The sequence below is a fragment of the Panthera tigris genome, chromosome B1 (genome assembly GCF_018350195.1).
Source record: "Panthera tigris isolate Pti1 chromosome B1, P.tigris_Pti1_mat1.1, whole genome shotgun sequence".
In the NCBI taxonomy this organism is placed as follows: domain Eukaryota; kingdom Metazoa; phylum Chordata; class Mammalia; order Carnivora; family Felidae; genus Panthera; species Panthera tigris.
In genome coordinates, this window is record NC_056663.1 from 104,541,065 (window position 1) to 104,556,911 (window position 15,847).

General features: G+C 38.0%; 1 protein-coding gene across 7 annotated transcripts in view; it reads left to right on the forward strand.

Moving 5' to 3' along the window:
• The window catches only part of SEC24D (SEC24 homolog D, COPII coat complex component), a 108,082-nt gene that overhangs the window by 89,980 nt on the left and 2,255 nt on the right, over positions 1–15,847 (forward strand). For all 7 annotated transcript variants that reach the window (XM_042983994.1, XM_042983991.1, XM_042983990.1 and 4 more), the window contains exons 18-22: positions 172–310; positions 1,130–1,248; positions 5,728–5,907; positions 8,213–8,404; positions 11,149–11,238. In XM_042983994.1, the coding sequence (XP_042839928.1) occupies positions 172–310; positions 1,130–1,248; positions 5,728–5,907; positions 8,213–8,404; positions 11,149–11,238 (720 nt within the window). The remainder of the gene's footprint in view (positions 1–171; positions 311–1,129; positions 1,249–5,727; positions 5,908–8,212; positions 8,405–11,148; positions 11,239–15,847) is intronic.

The following is a 15,847-nucleotide window of genomic DNA, read 5'->3' on the forward strand; positions in this document are numbered from 1 at the left end:
CCTCCCTTATTTGTTGTTATTCAGTCATTAGCAACAATATACAAAAAAAAGTCTGTGGAGGGGTTTAGAGGTCTTTGACCCATATATAGTGCTCTGTAAATGTAAGATCAGACTAGCGTGGGTGGACATGGCTGAGCATAAAAGCATGTGTCCTTGATGTCGCCTCTGCAGTGTGCTGTGCTTTACACAACCGTCGGAGGTCAGAGAAGACTGCGGATTCACAATCTTGGCTTGAACTGCAGCTCCCAGTTGGCTGATCTCTATAAGAGCTGTGAGACAGATGCCCTTATCAACTTCTTTGCCAAGTCAGGTAACACTCCACTAATCCTGTGCTGCTGTGTATCTTGCCTAAGAATTCAGTCAGACTTGTTGGTTAATTGAATTAGTAACTGACAACTATTGTGGAAGCACAGCCTTTCGGTGGGCAAATCCAGAATTTATAAAAACAGAGTGTTAAGGAGAATACTCAGCATCTCCAATTCTAGATTAATAATGAGAGATCTCCGTCAGGCCCACACTATACAGTTCTATTCAAAGTTTCCTTCTTGGGGGCATGGGGGCATTCTGAGTTGAAATTTAGGAAGGTGATACTTAGACTCTTATTATGGTATATGAGTATGCCCTCTGGCACCTGGGGCTAATGGAAGGAGACTGTCCCTAATGTTAGCCTGAACTTGCTTATCCACACCATGATAATTATGAAATTCCACGGGTCTGAGTTGGCCCCTCTTTGGTTCTTTCTCCCCTTCATAACCCCCGTTTGAGATTCTACACCAAGGTTTAGAAGAAACAGCAGTCCAGTCCGTAGGAATTCAGGACATCAGAAGATGGCACGTTGGTCTTTCTTTTCTCTGTGTGTAGAGTTCTGTTTATAATATTCTGTGGAAAAAGTCTGAACTAATGACCTACCTTCTGTTAGAGGTTGGCCGTTGTTCTCCATTGGGTATGTTGTCATACTTAGTAAAATGGAGAACATTAGCAGATGACTTTAACCTTTTAAACACTGTTATTCCTTGCTGGATGGTCTGAAGATAAGAGCATTTTTTTTATTGTTATTATTATTACCATTTGAAGGGACTGATTTCTGAGCCAGAGCTTTCATGCTCTTTTCATTGTTTTATGCAACTAGCATTCAAAGCAGTTCTATACCAGCCCTTGAAGGTCATCCGGGAAATTCTGGTTAATCAGACTGCCCACATGTTGGCATGTTACCGGAAGAATTGTGCAAGTCCATCTGCAGCAAGCCAGGTAAGCCACATGTTGTACTTAGATTCTAAAGCGTTACAAGTGATTAGGTGTTCTTTCAGCATTTAGCTCCCGAAGGCTTATGCTGTTCCAGGCACTTGGATGCTATACGTAGTAAACTGCACAACTAAGAAGACTGAGTCTGCTATTTGGAGAGGCTATCGTCTTTTCATAGCCAACACTAAAAAACTCGGTGGCTTTACAAGATGCATGAACCAAAAAATATGTGTGCATTTTGGGTTGACAGTCACTACATTATATATAAATAACAGAATGTTATATGTAAGAAATGTCATAATATAAATGGGATTCTCTTTTGCTTATAAAGAGGGATATTTAGTTGAGAAATGTGTATGCATAAATATATTTTGGCATATTAACAATCATAGTTGACATGAGCAAATGGCAGGAAGGACCTCTTTATATTTTATAAACATGAATATAAGTTATACATATTAGAATTTTTTATATTTAAAGGTTAATAATAGGTATGAAGAGTTTTAAAGGAAATGTCTCTGGGTACCATCTACTAATATGAAAATTTTAGAAGATCCTTTACATAAATCTCATTTAGACTCTTTCCTGTAAAAGAAAAAGCAGAACCTCATGTTCCCATTTATTTTTGCATCTGTTCTCTTATTCACATTTTTCCCTATGTCAGTCAAAGCTAGATGCCACTTTTCATAATTTTATGTTGAATATCCGAATATAGAATTTGGATTGAAAGAGAAGACAGGGCGCAACAGATGGGGAAACTTTCTGGTTAGCTCATTGTCAAAAGTGGGTGCTGAGAGGACATCTGAAACCCCACTCAAAAGTAAGCCCTTAGCAACAGAGATCATGTAGATAAAATTGGGGGCCAACTTTCATAATCTTAGTAAAGAAGGAAAATAAAACACAGTTATTATCTTGGACCTTTCACAAAAATTCCTTTCTGTGCTGTTCTGAGTGATTAAATTAGCCATCTCTTCTTCTGTCTCCTGGTGTTGACAGTCGCATAAGCAACTCTTGAATCTATATGTGAGTGTCAATCTTGTTTATTATCCAGGAGATTTGGAACTTTAGTAACTAAACTTCAATACCAGTACTATTTCACAGTGTACTTGTTCAATTTATACAGAGCCCACCAGATGTACCTGGATACAGTCCAATCATGAGCACTTTACACCCCCGGTTTTACTATTTGTTTTATGGCTCTGGAAACATTAGTCTGTCTCTGGAGTGTCTCATGCTTCAGAAGGATTAGTTGAAGAAGAACAGGTACAGTTAGTGTCCTCAGAAAGTTTATTTGCTAACGTTAAAGCAATTGGATTCAAAGACCTTAAGTTAAAAACAAATCTGTTGCCTATTTAAGAAAAGAAATGAAATCTGTCCGTTCCTTCTGATTTAAAAGTTAAAAGCTTTGTCTCTACTACTAGATCATCTGTTCATGCAGTTTAGTTATTTCTGCAGGAAAAATATTATGATGCCAAATTTTCTCTGAAAAAGTTGATAGAGATTATTTTTCTTATGATGAGATTTTACTTTCTCCATGAGCACATGTAAAAGGTACATTTCAACCAATGATGTGCTTTAAGAAATGACATAATTTAGATATGATTATCCAGCTTGGAGTGGGGAAAATGTAGGGCTTATAAAACTTAGTAACAATAGTATATTAAAATATAGCATTATTTTAAATACATGAAATGGCTGGACTTGGGGTTCTCTTCAGAGAATGTAACTTCAAATGTGCTGCCCTTCCAGAGTTCCTTTGTAAGAAATAATATCTGGGGAGACATTCCTAAGGAATTCCACTCCTTTACTGTAGAGTCCAAAGTTTCTTTGATCCAAGCAGGACTATTAGGGATCTGGATGCTTGGATTATATGACACTGGATCTCGGAAGATCTGCTTTTACTGAATCTCCAGGGCCAGGACTAGCTTGAGGCAAGAGAGGCACTTAGTGTGCAAAGTTTAAGGAGGCCCCTACTCTGGAGGTCATATTATAGATGCTGGTTTAACACCTATAACTACAAACAACATTAAAGCAATTTGTTAAGCTTACATAAGCAAGGTAGATTCTTAAATCTAATAACTCACTGTTCTGAACTTAAGTATGTTACATCATATGGGAGTACAGTGACTTCAAAAGGAAAGTCAAATGGACTTAACTGCAATGTAATAGTTTTTTTTTAATTCACTACTACTTCTGTCATTTCAAAACTACAGAAGAATTCTCCCAATTCAAGCAAACTGGACTTACGTGAATTTTTTTTTAAGTTTATTTGTTTATTTTGAGAGAGAGAGTGTGGGGGTGGGGCAGAGAGAGAATGAGGGAGAGAGAATGAATCCCAAGCAGGCTCTGACCTCTCAGCTCAGAGCCCCATGTGGGGCTCGAATTCACAAACTGTGAGATCATGACTTGAGCCAAAATCAAGAGTCAGACGTTCAACCAACTGATCCACCCAGGCACTCCTCATTTTTACTCCTTCCTCACCGGTACCTTTTTTCCCCAAGAATAGTGTCCATCTGTTGCCACATTTCTTTCCCGCTATCTCCTTCTTTTCTTTCACCCTAATTCCATTCTTCTATATCAATTTTCCTCCTTTTTTACCTCCTCAGTTTTCTTCTTTCTACCCCTTCTCATCCAGGCTCCTCTGATCAGACTTTTAGTCCTGTAGGGTCATCATGAGCCAGGCTCATCCCTCGGTGGCATTTAGGTCAACAGATTTCTAAACTGTCTTAATATGGCCTGATTAATGAGAAGCAACCAGTGAAATTACAAGATAATATTTGAAAAACCATGTGTTTTTCTAAGAATATTCTTAATCCATAATATGTAAGGCTGGATGGCTCTGGGATATGATTATGATCTGGTTCCTACATATTTGATCATATTTTTCCTTGGTTGAAAAAGTGGTAGCAAGTGTTGTCAAATAAAAATCTTTTATACTAGAGAAAAAAAAATTATAAGAAGAGTATGAGGAAACATGCATTTAACTGTCTTTGATTCTCTGAAGAGATTAGAAGACGAGGAACAAACTGCAAAGTAGAAATGTCCTGAAATGTTTTACTAAACCAGTTGGAAAACTGTCTTACACATTCCTTACTTAGTAGATCATGAGAAGAAACTTAGGATGTAAAGGTTTAAGTTGAGGAGTAAATCCTAACAGAGTCCCAAAGGAAATTTTCTTTTCAGGGTGGATTCTGATAAGTGTATATTCTTTTTCATCATTAAGATAGAACACTAAAAAATAAATCGTGAATTTATAGACCAGATGTTTCTGTTTGTAAATTGTCATTATCTCCCTATGTATTCCTTTTCTTTTGAGTATATCCTTTCCATTGACCTACTGTTAAATAGAAGGAAGTGACACTCAGATCAATCTTGATTCTTACCTATTTTTATAAAATTGAGTTGAGAGAAGGTTAAACAACACAGACAGATTATTTGTAATTTTTTTACCCATCAAGTTATGTTTCTACAAGTGCTGCATTGTGTTGTTATTTGCAGCATCACATTATAATACGTATTTTGAAGTAGAATGAGGTCACATAAGCTAAAGACAAAGTTAAAATAATTCATTTACTAATTGAAGGTAAAGAAAAAATGAAATTAGGGTTCATCTGGTAGTTAAGTATCTCAAATAGGAAATGTAAGAGGAAGAACATGTTTGTGGAATTGTGGGAGTTTGATTTTGCTTGTTACCATTCAGTAGTGACATACCTAAATCCAGGAAGCATTTCCTATTTTAGTTTGTATCTGTAGTATTGCAATCTTCTTGTTAGGTTTTATCTATTTATATGTCTGTCATCTTTATTTGACTTCAGGCATCTTGTCATGTAGACTATCCCTCGTTCCTCTGAATATCGTTGACACTTTGCTCTATAGAACATGTGACACAGTGGCATTCAATAAGTGTTTGATGAGTTTATGACTAACTGTGTGAGTTTAAGATGCATGAAGAGCATAAAGGAAGAGATATCTCACAGGCAGTCGAAAAAAACACTGTTTTTGAACTGAAGAGGTAGAAGGTGGTAAAATTGATTAGGAATCATTTATTTAACTTTATCTAATAAACGTGTGTGATACTTACTATATGCTAAGTACCATTACATGTGCTTCACAAATTAATAATCATTTAATCCCATGATCATGCTGTTGATCATGGCTATTCCATTTTTAGATGAGAAAACCTAGGAAAAGAGAATGATTTGCCCAGGGTCACACATCTGGTAAAAGGCAGAGTTGAGATTGCATTCTAGGCAGAGTGTGCTGACAGCCACCATGCCAAGCTGCCAAAGTGCTAGATAAAACTAAGTGCCGTTCTGTGAGTACCTACTGTGTGCCAGTTTATATGGTCCAGGTGCTTTGTATGATCTATCATTTAATCCTCAAAATCACCTCAAAAACAATTGATGTTTCCGTCTTAAGGATAAAAGCTCAGGGGTTCTTTCTCATAAAGGTCAAGCACATGAAACAAATGACTTTCTTTTTCAGCTTATTTTACCAGATTCCATGAAAGTATTACCAGTGTACATGAACTGTTTGTTAAAAAACTGTGTGCTGCTTAGCAGACCAGAGATCTCAACAGATGAGCGGGCGTACCAGAGGCAGCTGGTCATGACCATGGATGTGGCCGACTCTCAGCTTTTCTTCTACCCACAGCTTTTGCCAATCGTAAGTACACTGTGGTGGTGCATTTCCTAGAGGAGTCTGGAAGGGAATCGTATTTTGTCCTTTCCATATGTTATGTCTGGAATATTTTCTTAAGAAGAAGTTTAAAGTCACAAATGCCTTCAGAATGTGTATGTGGGCTCTTTGAGCAAGTTGTGTACATGTGTCAACATGTGCTCAGTATGGTGATGGTGATGGTGGGGGATTTGAGGTGTTCCTACTTCAGTGAATTGCTCAGATGATTGCTTTTCTTTTCCTCATTCCCACATTGGCAGATTGAAAAGTCAGTAACAAGTTGGAGCAAGCCAAGCTTCAATTGTTCAAGAAATCTACCTTACAGCATTAAAGGCAACTGATTTGTATCTGTGTATGGGATCTCATGTGCACACATGTATTTGTTTCTATACAATGTATGAATGTCTGAGAGTCACAACATTTCATTAGAATGGCTATGATTAGCCTTGACCAAATACAATTAAGGATTTACAAATCAGCATATATTTGAGGGCACCTGCATTGTATAAGGGACCAACTTCACTTGCCCTCAGAGAATTTACTTTGCAATGTATTCTACTTATTTGAAGTCAGTCGTTAATGTCTTGAATGCCCCTGTAATCTAGACTAAGCCCTTTCCCCTTGAGACCTAACAAGTTCAACTTATAATTGAGAGATAAAAGAGAGGAAGACTGATGGCTTATTTCAAATTCTTATATTGAAACTCATATTCAGGCTCTCAGTAACAATGCAGTCAGTATTAGAAAGACTTAAATTAGGTTGGAAATTGAAAGCTATAATTCTTTCAATCAATATGAATGTTAGGTATAAATTATTACAAAATGATTGATTTTCAGATAAAGTTGGATTGGCAACAATCTGTATGCCAGAGAAACTAGAACTCTGAGGGATAAGAACATCACCAATCCACTAAAATCCTCTTACCAAGGTCACCAGTGGCTGACATGTTGCTAAATCCAAAGGGCAGTTCTCAGTCCTTCTCTCTTCTTATTGTCAGCAGCATCTGACACAGTTTATTTCTCCCTCCAGAAACACTTTCTTCACCTAGCTTCTCTGCTTACCCGGCCACTTCTCCTTTCTGCCTTTGCTAGCTTGTCGTCTTCTTTCTGTCAGGCTACCCTGGGGTTCAGTCCTTGGGAAGCTTCTCTTGTCTATCTACACTCAATCCCGTGTAGGCCTCATCTGACCTTTCAATGCTGTTTATATACTAATGATACCCATGTTTATATGTCCATACATACCATATGGGTCCTGAACTCTAGATGTGTCTATCCTGCAGCCTATTGAGCATCTCTCTGTGGGTGTGCAGTGGGCACCTTAAACCAAGCCCTGATTGCCTCTCTAAGCCTGCTCTCCGGCAGTCTTCTCCATCCCCATTTACCACTACTCTCTCATGCCAATTCTTTAGGCCCAAACTTGCGGTCACTCTTGACTGCTTTCATTCCCGCATCCATCACATCTCATTTACCACCAAACATGTCAGTTCTCCTTTCCAAGAATATTCAGATTCTGACCACTTTCTCTCCACCTCGTCTGTCATACCCAGGTTCAAGCACAATCATCTCTCCCATGGACTGCTGCAGTACTCTCCTAACAAGCCTTCATGTGCGCACCTTTGCTTCTTCAGTCTGTGTTTGGCGTAAAAGTTAGAGTGATTCTCTTAAAATAACTGGCCATCCCTCCACTACTCAGAACACTCTGGATTTCCCATTTCAGTAAACACCAAATCTCCTACTGCCTTTGCCAAGTGTCATCTATACTATCTTCCCCTCCTTTCTATCTGACCTCATCTTTTGATCCTGAAACATCGGAGACAGACTCTTGCTTTGGACCTTTGCACCACCTGTCCCCTCCATCTGGAATGCTCTTCCTCAGTTATCCCTATGGCTCCTTCTCTCACCTCTTTAAGTCTACTCAAAAAAGTTACCTTTGCAACAAGCCTTCTTGGATTACCCTATTTAAAATTGTAACTACCAGCACCAGCACTGACACGCCCTATCCCACTTTTCTGCTTCTTTTTTTCACAGCACTTAAAACCACTTAAAATTCGATGTATTTTACTTCTCTTATTTGTTGCTTATTTCTTCCCAAAAAAAAAAAAAATTAACTGTTCAAGGCAGCTTAAACAGTGACTGTCTAATAGCTAGAATAATGCCTGGCACATGGTGGGCATTTCTTAAATATGCCCTGGATGGAAAGAAGGGAGGAGGGAGGTGAAAGGAAAAGGGGGAGAGGGGAAGAAAGGAAGGGAAGGAGAACACACTTACTAACTCTCTTGCCTTTGCCTGCACAGCACACGTTAGATATCAAGAGTACTACACTACCTGCTGCTATTCGTTGCTCTGAGGCCCGTCTTTCAGAAGAAGGGATATTCTTATTGGCTAATGGTCTAAACATGTTCTTATGGTTAGGAGTTAGTAGCCCACCAGAACTGATCCAAGGAATATTTAACGTGCCATCTTTTGCACATGTCAACACAGATATGGTGAGTATTTTTTTTTCATTATTTTTGTGGTAACACACAAAGTCTTGAATGTTTTGTGCTCATGTGCAACCATATAATACAAAGTAGAGGAAACGATAATGGCATGCAGTTCTTTATAAGAAAGAGAATTTCATGTTTTAATGAATAACAATGAGCTGGTATAAAGTTATTTGTATAAAGTATTATCAAATAACCAAAATATATGACTTTAAATAGGGATTGCCAGAACTTCCAGATCATTTGCTATGTGTTAGTCACTGTGCTCTAAATACTTTAAATACACCATTGCATTTAATTCTTTCACAAATCAGTGAGACAGACATCATCATCAACATTTTGTGCATGAATCGATTGAGCTTTGGAGACAAGTTCTTTCAGGTAGCAAGTAGCAGAGGTAGAAAGCGAATTCAGTTCTTACACTCAGTACTCTTCTCTGGTGTTGAACTCAATATTCAAAAGAAAGCAGAAATCTTGCATCCATATTTAGCTACAGACTAAAACTGTGTCAGATTAATGAGTTGCAGAATAACAATCTCACAAAAACAGGTTTTATTCCCCTTTGTTTTAAATAAGTTATATACTCCACTCATTACAAAAGAGATTGTGGATTTGTTGTAAAATGAATACAAATGACTTTATTTTTAAAGTATCCTAGGAAAAACCAGCAGTTGTAATTTGTTTGAGAGTATTTATTGCAAATCTTATTTGTAGACCATTGTTGCATGAGCACCATTGCTATGAAGGTTATTGTCTTATTGTACTTCATGGTGCATTTCTTACGAATTCACATGTAGAACTCAGCAGATAGTTTGTTCCCTGATGCCTCACTTGTATGATGGCAAGATGAATTAAGTCTAGTTAATTCCCCAATTTCTGTTATGAAGGTAAATACATAATATCCTGGAGGAACGAACAGGATCAAAATTCCACCTCTGTAGGTGGTCAGTTTAGGGAGCTGCATATCTGTTATGAATGTCAAAAATATATTTTGGGGACGCCTGGGTGGCTTAGTTGGTTAAGCATCTGACTCGTGACTTCAGGTCAGGTCATGATCTCACTGTTGTGATCTTGAGTCTCGAGTTGGGTTCCGTACCAGATGTGGAGCCTGCTTAAGATTCTCTCTTTACTTCTCCCTCTGCCCTTCTACCCCCCCACACACTCTCACTCTCTCCCTCTCAAAAAAAAAAAAAAAAAAAAAAAAAATATATATATATATATATGTGTGTGTGTGTGTGTACATGTATATATATATGTGTATGTGTGTGTGTACATATATATATTTATATTTTAAAAGAATTAAAGGTGTCCATATCCCATTAAGAGACTATTTCTAAAGACTTAGAAATAGTAAGGTCTTTGCATGTGGTTAAAATTAAGGAATGATTAGAAATGCAATTTTTAAAAAATAAAAAAGTTCAAGTTCAATAGACAAAGGACTGTGAATCTGAAGAATGTTTATATAAAATTTAAGGAAGCCTCCTCATCTGTCACAATGTATTGTTAGAGTAAGTGTTAAATGCATATTTGCTGAATTTGCTGAATGTACATATGAAATTACCAGTCTGTTTACCACAGAGCAGCAGACTAGTAGGTTTGTGCTTGTACCAGTGTGCCTCCTTCGACCTTCTTCAAAAAAATAAAACAAAAGAAAAAGCAAATGTCACTTTGATTTTAGAGACAGTTGGCACTTCGAAATATGTATGTGACGTATACTTATGTTGTTTGTTACATAAAAAGATCTACCTTAATGTCAAAAAATACACATAGGGGATGGAATGTAAATATAAATAATGAATTTTCTGCCTTTTTCTTTCTTTCTTTTTTTTATAATTCCTGTGAAAAATACCGTCCATGATCTTTTCCTGAGGCTTGAGACTTTGTGGTAAAATGTTCTACATTTTTTTTAAGTTTTCCCCATTTATTTTATTAAAACAATTTTTTTTAATGTTTATTTATTTTTGAGAGAGGGAGAACATGAGCGAGGGAGGGTCAGAGAAAGAGGGAGACAGAATCTGAAGCAGGCTTCAGGCTCTGAGCTGTCAGCACAGAGCCCGACACGGGGCTCAAACTCACAAGTTGCAAGATCATGATCTGAGCTGAAGTCACTTAACTGACTGAGCCACCCAGGTGCCCTGAATTTTACTGTCTTACTGGAAGAAATGAAATTCAGATTCTTCATGTCCCCTGAAGGCCATGTGCAGTAGTTATCTTTTATAAACTATTAGCCAGATTTCAGAAACATCTCAGGGGGCACATTCCCCTTGAGAAATCAGCATTTGGTGGTTTGTTTTAATCTTGGAACAGTAGTATTTGGATGGTGTTTTCTAAACATGGTCATGATTCACGGTCCTGCAACTGATCCACTGAAGGAATAAAGTACATCCTTTTCTCCTGTGACAAAGCCTTGAAAGAGACATCTTACAGAGGGATTAAACGTCATGGTGTATGATCCAAAGATATCCTTTGCATAAAACATATACCCGTTGTGTCATTTAAGTGATGTACATGTGTCAAATTTCAGACAATATTTATTTTCAAATGATGGAGAGTAAATTGGTGGAAATGTATGCCAATAAGAATGAATAATTTTCAGTGCATTTTTTCACAATTTTTGGTTTTTAGGTAAACAGACTAAGCCAAAAATCAAATATATGGTCTAGAAGGATTTTTTTTTTAACTTTAACATTCTAATAATCTCATTACCAATTACACTGAAGCTTAAACTTTGATTTTCTCAAATTTAGACATTACTGCCTGAGATTGGAAACCCGTACTCTCAAACACTCAGAATGATAATGAGTATTATCCAACAAAAGAGGCCATATTCAATGAAGGTAAGAATGAGATTTTATTTTTTCCTTTATTCAAATTTTTAAAAAGATTTTACTATTATTTTTTAATTAATTTATTTATATTCAAGTTAGTTAACATACAGTGTAATATTGATTTCAGGAATAGAACCCAGTAATTCATTGCTTACATATAACACCCAATGCTCATCCTAACAAGTGCCCTCCTTGATGCCCATCACCCATTTAGCCCATCCCCCCACCTCCCCTCCAGCAACACAACACTTTGTTCTCTATATTTAAGAGTCTCTTATGGTTTGCCTCCTCTCTGTTTTTATCTTCTTTTTCCTTCCCTTCCCTGTGTTCATCTGTTTTGTTTCTTAAATGCCACATCTGAGTGAAATCATATTATATTTTTCTTTTTCTGACTACCTTATTTCGCTTAGCATAATACACTCTAGTTCCATCCATGTTATTGCAAATGGCAAGATTTCATTCTTTTTGATCACCAAGTAATATTCCATCGTGTATATATACCACATCTTCTTTATCCATTCATCAGTCAATGGACATTTGGGCTGTTTCCATAATTTGGCTATTCAAGTTTTTTTTTTTTTTAATTTCATTACAGACTTTTAAAATGCATGTCCTATATTTTTATAACATGATCTTTGATAGAAAACTCACACTGACCTTAAAAATCTACCTACTTAACAGATACAAACATAAAAAAAAATAGATATCACCACAGGTTAACCATGGATTATTTTAGTAAGTACTAACTTAGTAATCATGCAGATCTTCATGGCTTAATAGCAACTGATTTCATTAACAGACTGTGGAATGACTGCTTCAGTGCTTAAAACTACTTAATTACAGAAGTATCATTCAGAACATTTTTAAAATTTTTTTATAACTTCAGAATTGTGATCTCTGAGTTTTGTTATCCTAGCCCTTCTAAGCCCTTCAAGGCCTCAAGTTTGGGTAAAAGAATATAAAATATCTATAATTCAGGAAAATTATGCCTTATTACCAAGTCCCAGCTACTCACCCGTCTTCCTTCTCAAGTTAATATTGAGAAGATTCAATATTAAAGTCTCCTAGAATTTGAAATGTACAGATGATGGTGGTTTATTATGGTGCTATTCCCTGCAGAAGTGTAAGACATTCACCTAGATGCAGGCCTTTACAACATTCAGGATATTATGGGCCATTTTCCCCTGAAACATAAATATGATAGTAATCTAAGTCAGTATCCTTGACTGTGAAAGATACTCATGCATGCAAACATCAACTTTAGGCAGAGCTTAGGTAAATTGAACTAATGAAGAGCTTTATAACTTCTAGGGTGCCTCGGTGAGCACAGAACCTTTCCAGAACTATTTTCACACCACACACAGTTTTAAATTTTTTTCATGTTTATTTTTGAGGGAGAGAGGAGGGGGTGGGGAGGAGAGAATGTTTGCAGGAGGGGCAGAGAAAGAGAGAGAGAGAGAGACACAGAGGATCCCAAGCAGGCTCTGCACTAACAACAGAGAGCCTGATGTGGGGCTCGAAACCATGAACTGTGAGGTCATGACCTGGGTGAAGTCGGACGCTTAACCAACTGAGCCACCCAGGTGCCCCTACTTGGGTTCAGTTTTAGGGAAAGACCTAGAGATGGCAGAGAAGGCTCAAACTAAACACATTCTTCACATGACACTGAACACCCTCGAGGCATGTAATGAAACCTAAGGTCTCATGAAACAAACATTGAAAAGCACTGGTATTGAATACATAGCAGTCATGATCCGTATACCTTTATCCTAGCTGCAGCAGCTACATCCCCACAACCTGCCTCATTTGCAGAGAAGAGTCTAGACTAAACATAGAGATCATGTGCCCAAGAGCCTCTCCGTCTAGGAAAGATAAAACTTGTCTCTCTGCTTTCTCCCACCTGCTCCAATAGTGGGAGGTCATGTTAGCTTTAATTATAAAAATACCTGGGGGGCACCTGGATTGCTCAGTGGGTTAAGCTTCCTACTCCTGATCTCAGCTCAGGTGTTTTATCTCCGGGTCATGATTTCAAGCCCTGCATTGGGCTCTGTACTGGGCATGAAGCCTACTTAATCAATCAGTCAATCAATCAATCTGGGATAAGCTCTGAATATATGTGAATAAGATAAAAGCAGTTGCATGTTAAATAATTTTGGTTGAATACTTAAATCAGATTTTTTATGTGCCACTTGCAAATGTATCTGTTGTTTATAAGATTTCTTTAGCTTCTTCAAGAGGTTTATTTTCTGTGTAACAAATTTGATCTACAGATGTTAGAGTTGAAAGGAAGCTAGAAGATACCTCATTCACCTGCTGCCTTTCAGCTCCCTCTAACACCATCTAACAGATAGTAAAGTGAGACTCAGAGGAGCTCACTCACTTGGTTACTCTCTCAGAGCTAGATCAGGGCAGATGAAGGCCTAACTCCAATGCACTCAGCATTGATACCTTTGTCTCTGACATTTGAAAGTAGACTACATAAAGGAAATAAAAACACATTTATAGAATCTTTAAATCTCTTCTAAAGAGTCAACGTTGAATAGGAGAACAAAAACTGGACTGGAAGGGTCAAGAACACAAAATCAAATCCAGAAGCCACTGCTACCTTCTAGGCTATGCTAATTAGCTTTTCAGACCATCGACTCTTTTAGACCTCATCATTGTCTGCATAGTCTTACTTTGTGGAGGAGCAAAAAAAGATTTCTCTCACAGTATATCTGGGAATATTACCTCAATCAAACGTCTCACTGATAAATTCTAGTCCTGCCCTGCTCAAAGTTCTCTGTGCTCCAAGTGCTTGCCATTCTCTTCTTCGTGTGTTTTCTACATAACTCCCCTCCCACTGGCTTCTTTCTAGTTTATAAGCTGTTCAAATCTACTTTCATTGAATCTTCTTTCTCCAAGATTCTGTTTCCCTTTCCTTTTATTTCATTCTACAAATTTGTATCAAATGCTAGCAATGTACCAGGCATTGCATGTTTCTTGAAAAAGTCATCTGTTAACTGCTTCTATTTCCTTATTCCCATGTCTGCAGTTATCTGAAAATGGCCAAACCGCCAAGAAATTGATTCTCAGTCCCTTTACAGCATTTACAAAATCAAATGCTACCTGTTTTCTCAAATGTTCTCTTCTGTCAGCTTTTAGAACATCATATTCTTATGATGCTCCTTTCTCACTGAACTTTTTCTTTGGCTTCCTTTCATTTATCTGCCCCTTAAGAAGAGCTGGTGTTCCCCTTAGTTGTGTTTGTGGCTCTCTTCCCATTCAGTTCATTCTTTGGGGGCCACCCTAATCACTCTCATCATTTATCTATTTCTTATGAGGCAGGCAATGAGAAATGAGAATGGCTTTGAAGGACAATGATTCCTTTTTTAAAAATTTTTTAATTTTTAAAAAAAATTTTTTTAATGATTATTTTTGAGACAGAGAGAGACAGAGCATAAATGGGGGAGGGTCAGAGAGAAAGGGAGACACAGAATCTGAAGCAGGCTGCAGGCTCTGAGCTGTCAGCACAGAGTCCGACACGGGGCTCGAACTCACGGACTGTGAGATCATGACCTGAGCCGAAGTCAGACGCTTAACCGACTGAGCCACCCAAGTGCCCCTGAAGGACAATGATTCCTTAAGGCCACTGGTACTGTGACCTGGAAAATATAAACTGGGACCACTTGAAATAGTACTTCCATGAAGAGGGTACCTAAGAGGTTGGGAGGGACACCAGCAATGATCATTTTAATATTCTCTTCCTATTCTACAAAGCTATGTCCCTCCCTATGGAAATGTAAAGGGAGAAGGATTATAAAATATGGATTCCCCAACCCACCCCAGTATTTTTTTCCTCATCTTTGTGTGATCTAAGACCACCAACATGTCAAGACAGCTAAGACAGTTTGCCATACTTCCATGAATCTGCTTCCTGAGACCATCCACTATAGTTTCTGTGCCATGAAGGAATGAGTGGTGGCCGGCTCAACTTTGTAGAGACTCAAATGGTACAGCAGGATATTTGTTACTTAAAGCTCAGTTTCTCCCAAGGCTGAAATTCATTTCCTATTCTATTTCCCACCTCAGATCATAGCCAAACACACTTCATCAAAGGAGGTTTTACAGTGAGCATCATGGGAAAATGGCAGCAACAGAGAATACCCCTCAGATGTGTAGTATGAACTTCTTCCCATTAATTTCCATAGAGAAATTAAATTCTAAAGAAATTGGATCCTCAAATTCTTCCCTTCATAATGTCTCATTCTGCCCAGCCTCAGCCTGGGCTGTTTCACTGAGGCCAAACACATTGCCGTTGCCCATCACGGCCAATAGTAGAATCCTAGTGGCATGTGGGAAAAAGTGGATACCACCAGTAAAAAAGAAAAGGGCCTTGGCTTCAGGCTCACCAGGATGCAAGTCTTAAACTCCTTTGGAGAAGTTTCCCTCGAAGGTTAGTTTTGCTCCCCCATGTTGGGGTGGAGCACACCTGTCCAACATAGCTGTTCCCGTGCTGCCTCCCCATGCCAGGCACTGACACCTGAAAGCCAAGACATCACACGTGTCCATATCCACATAGAATTAGCTGAGTTGTGTGGTAGCAGCAGCAGCAGCAGCAGCAGTTTTGTATTTTAAT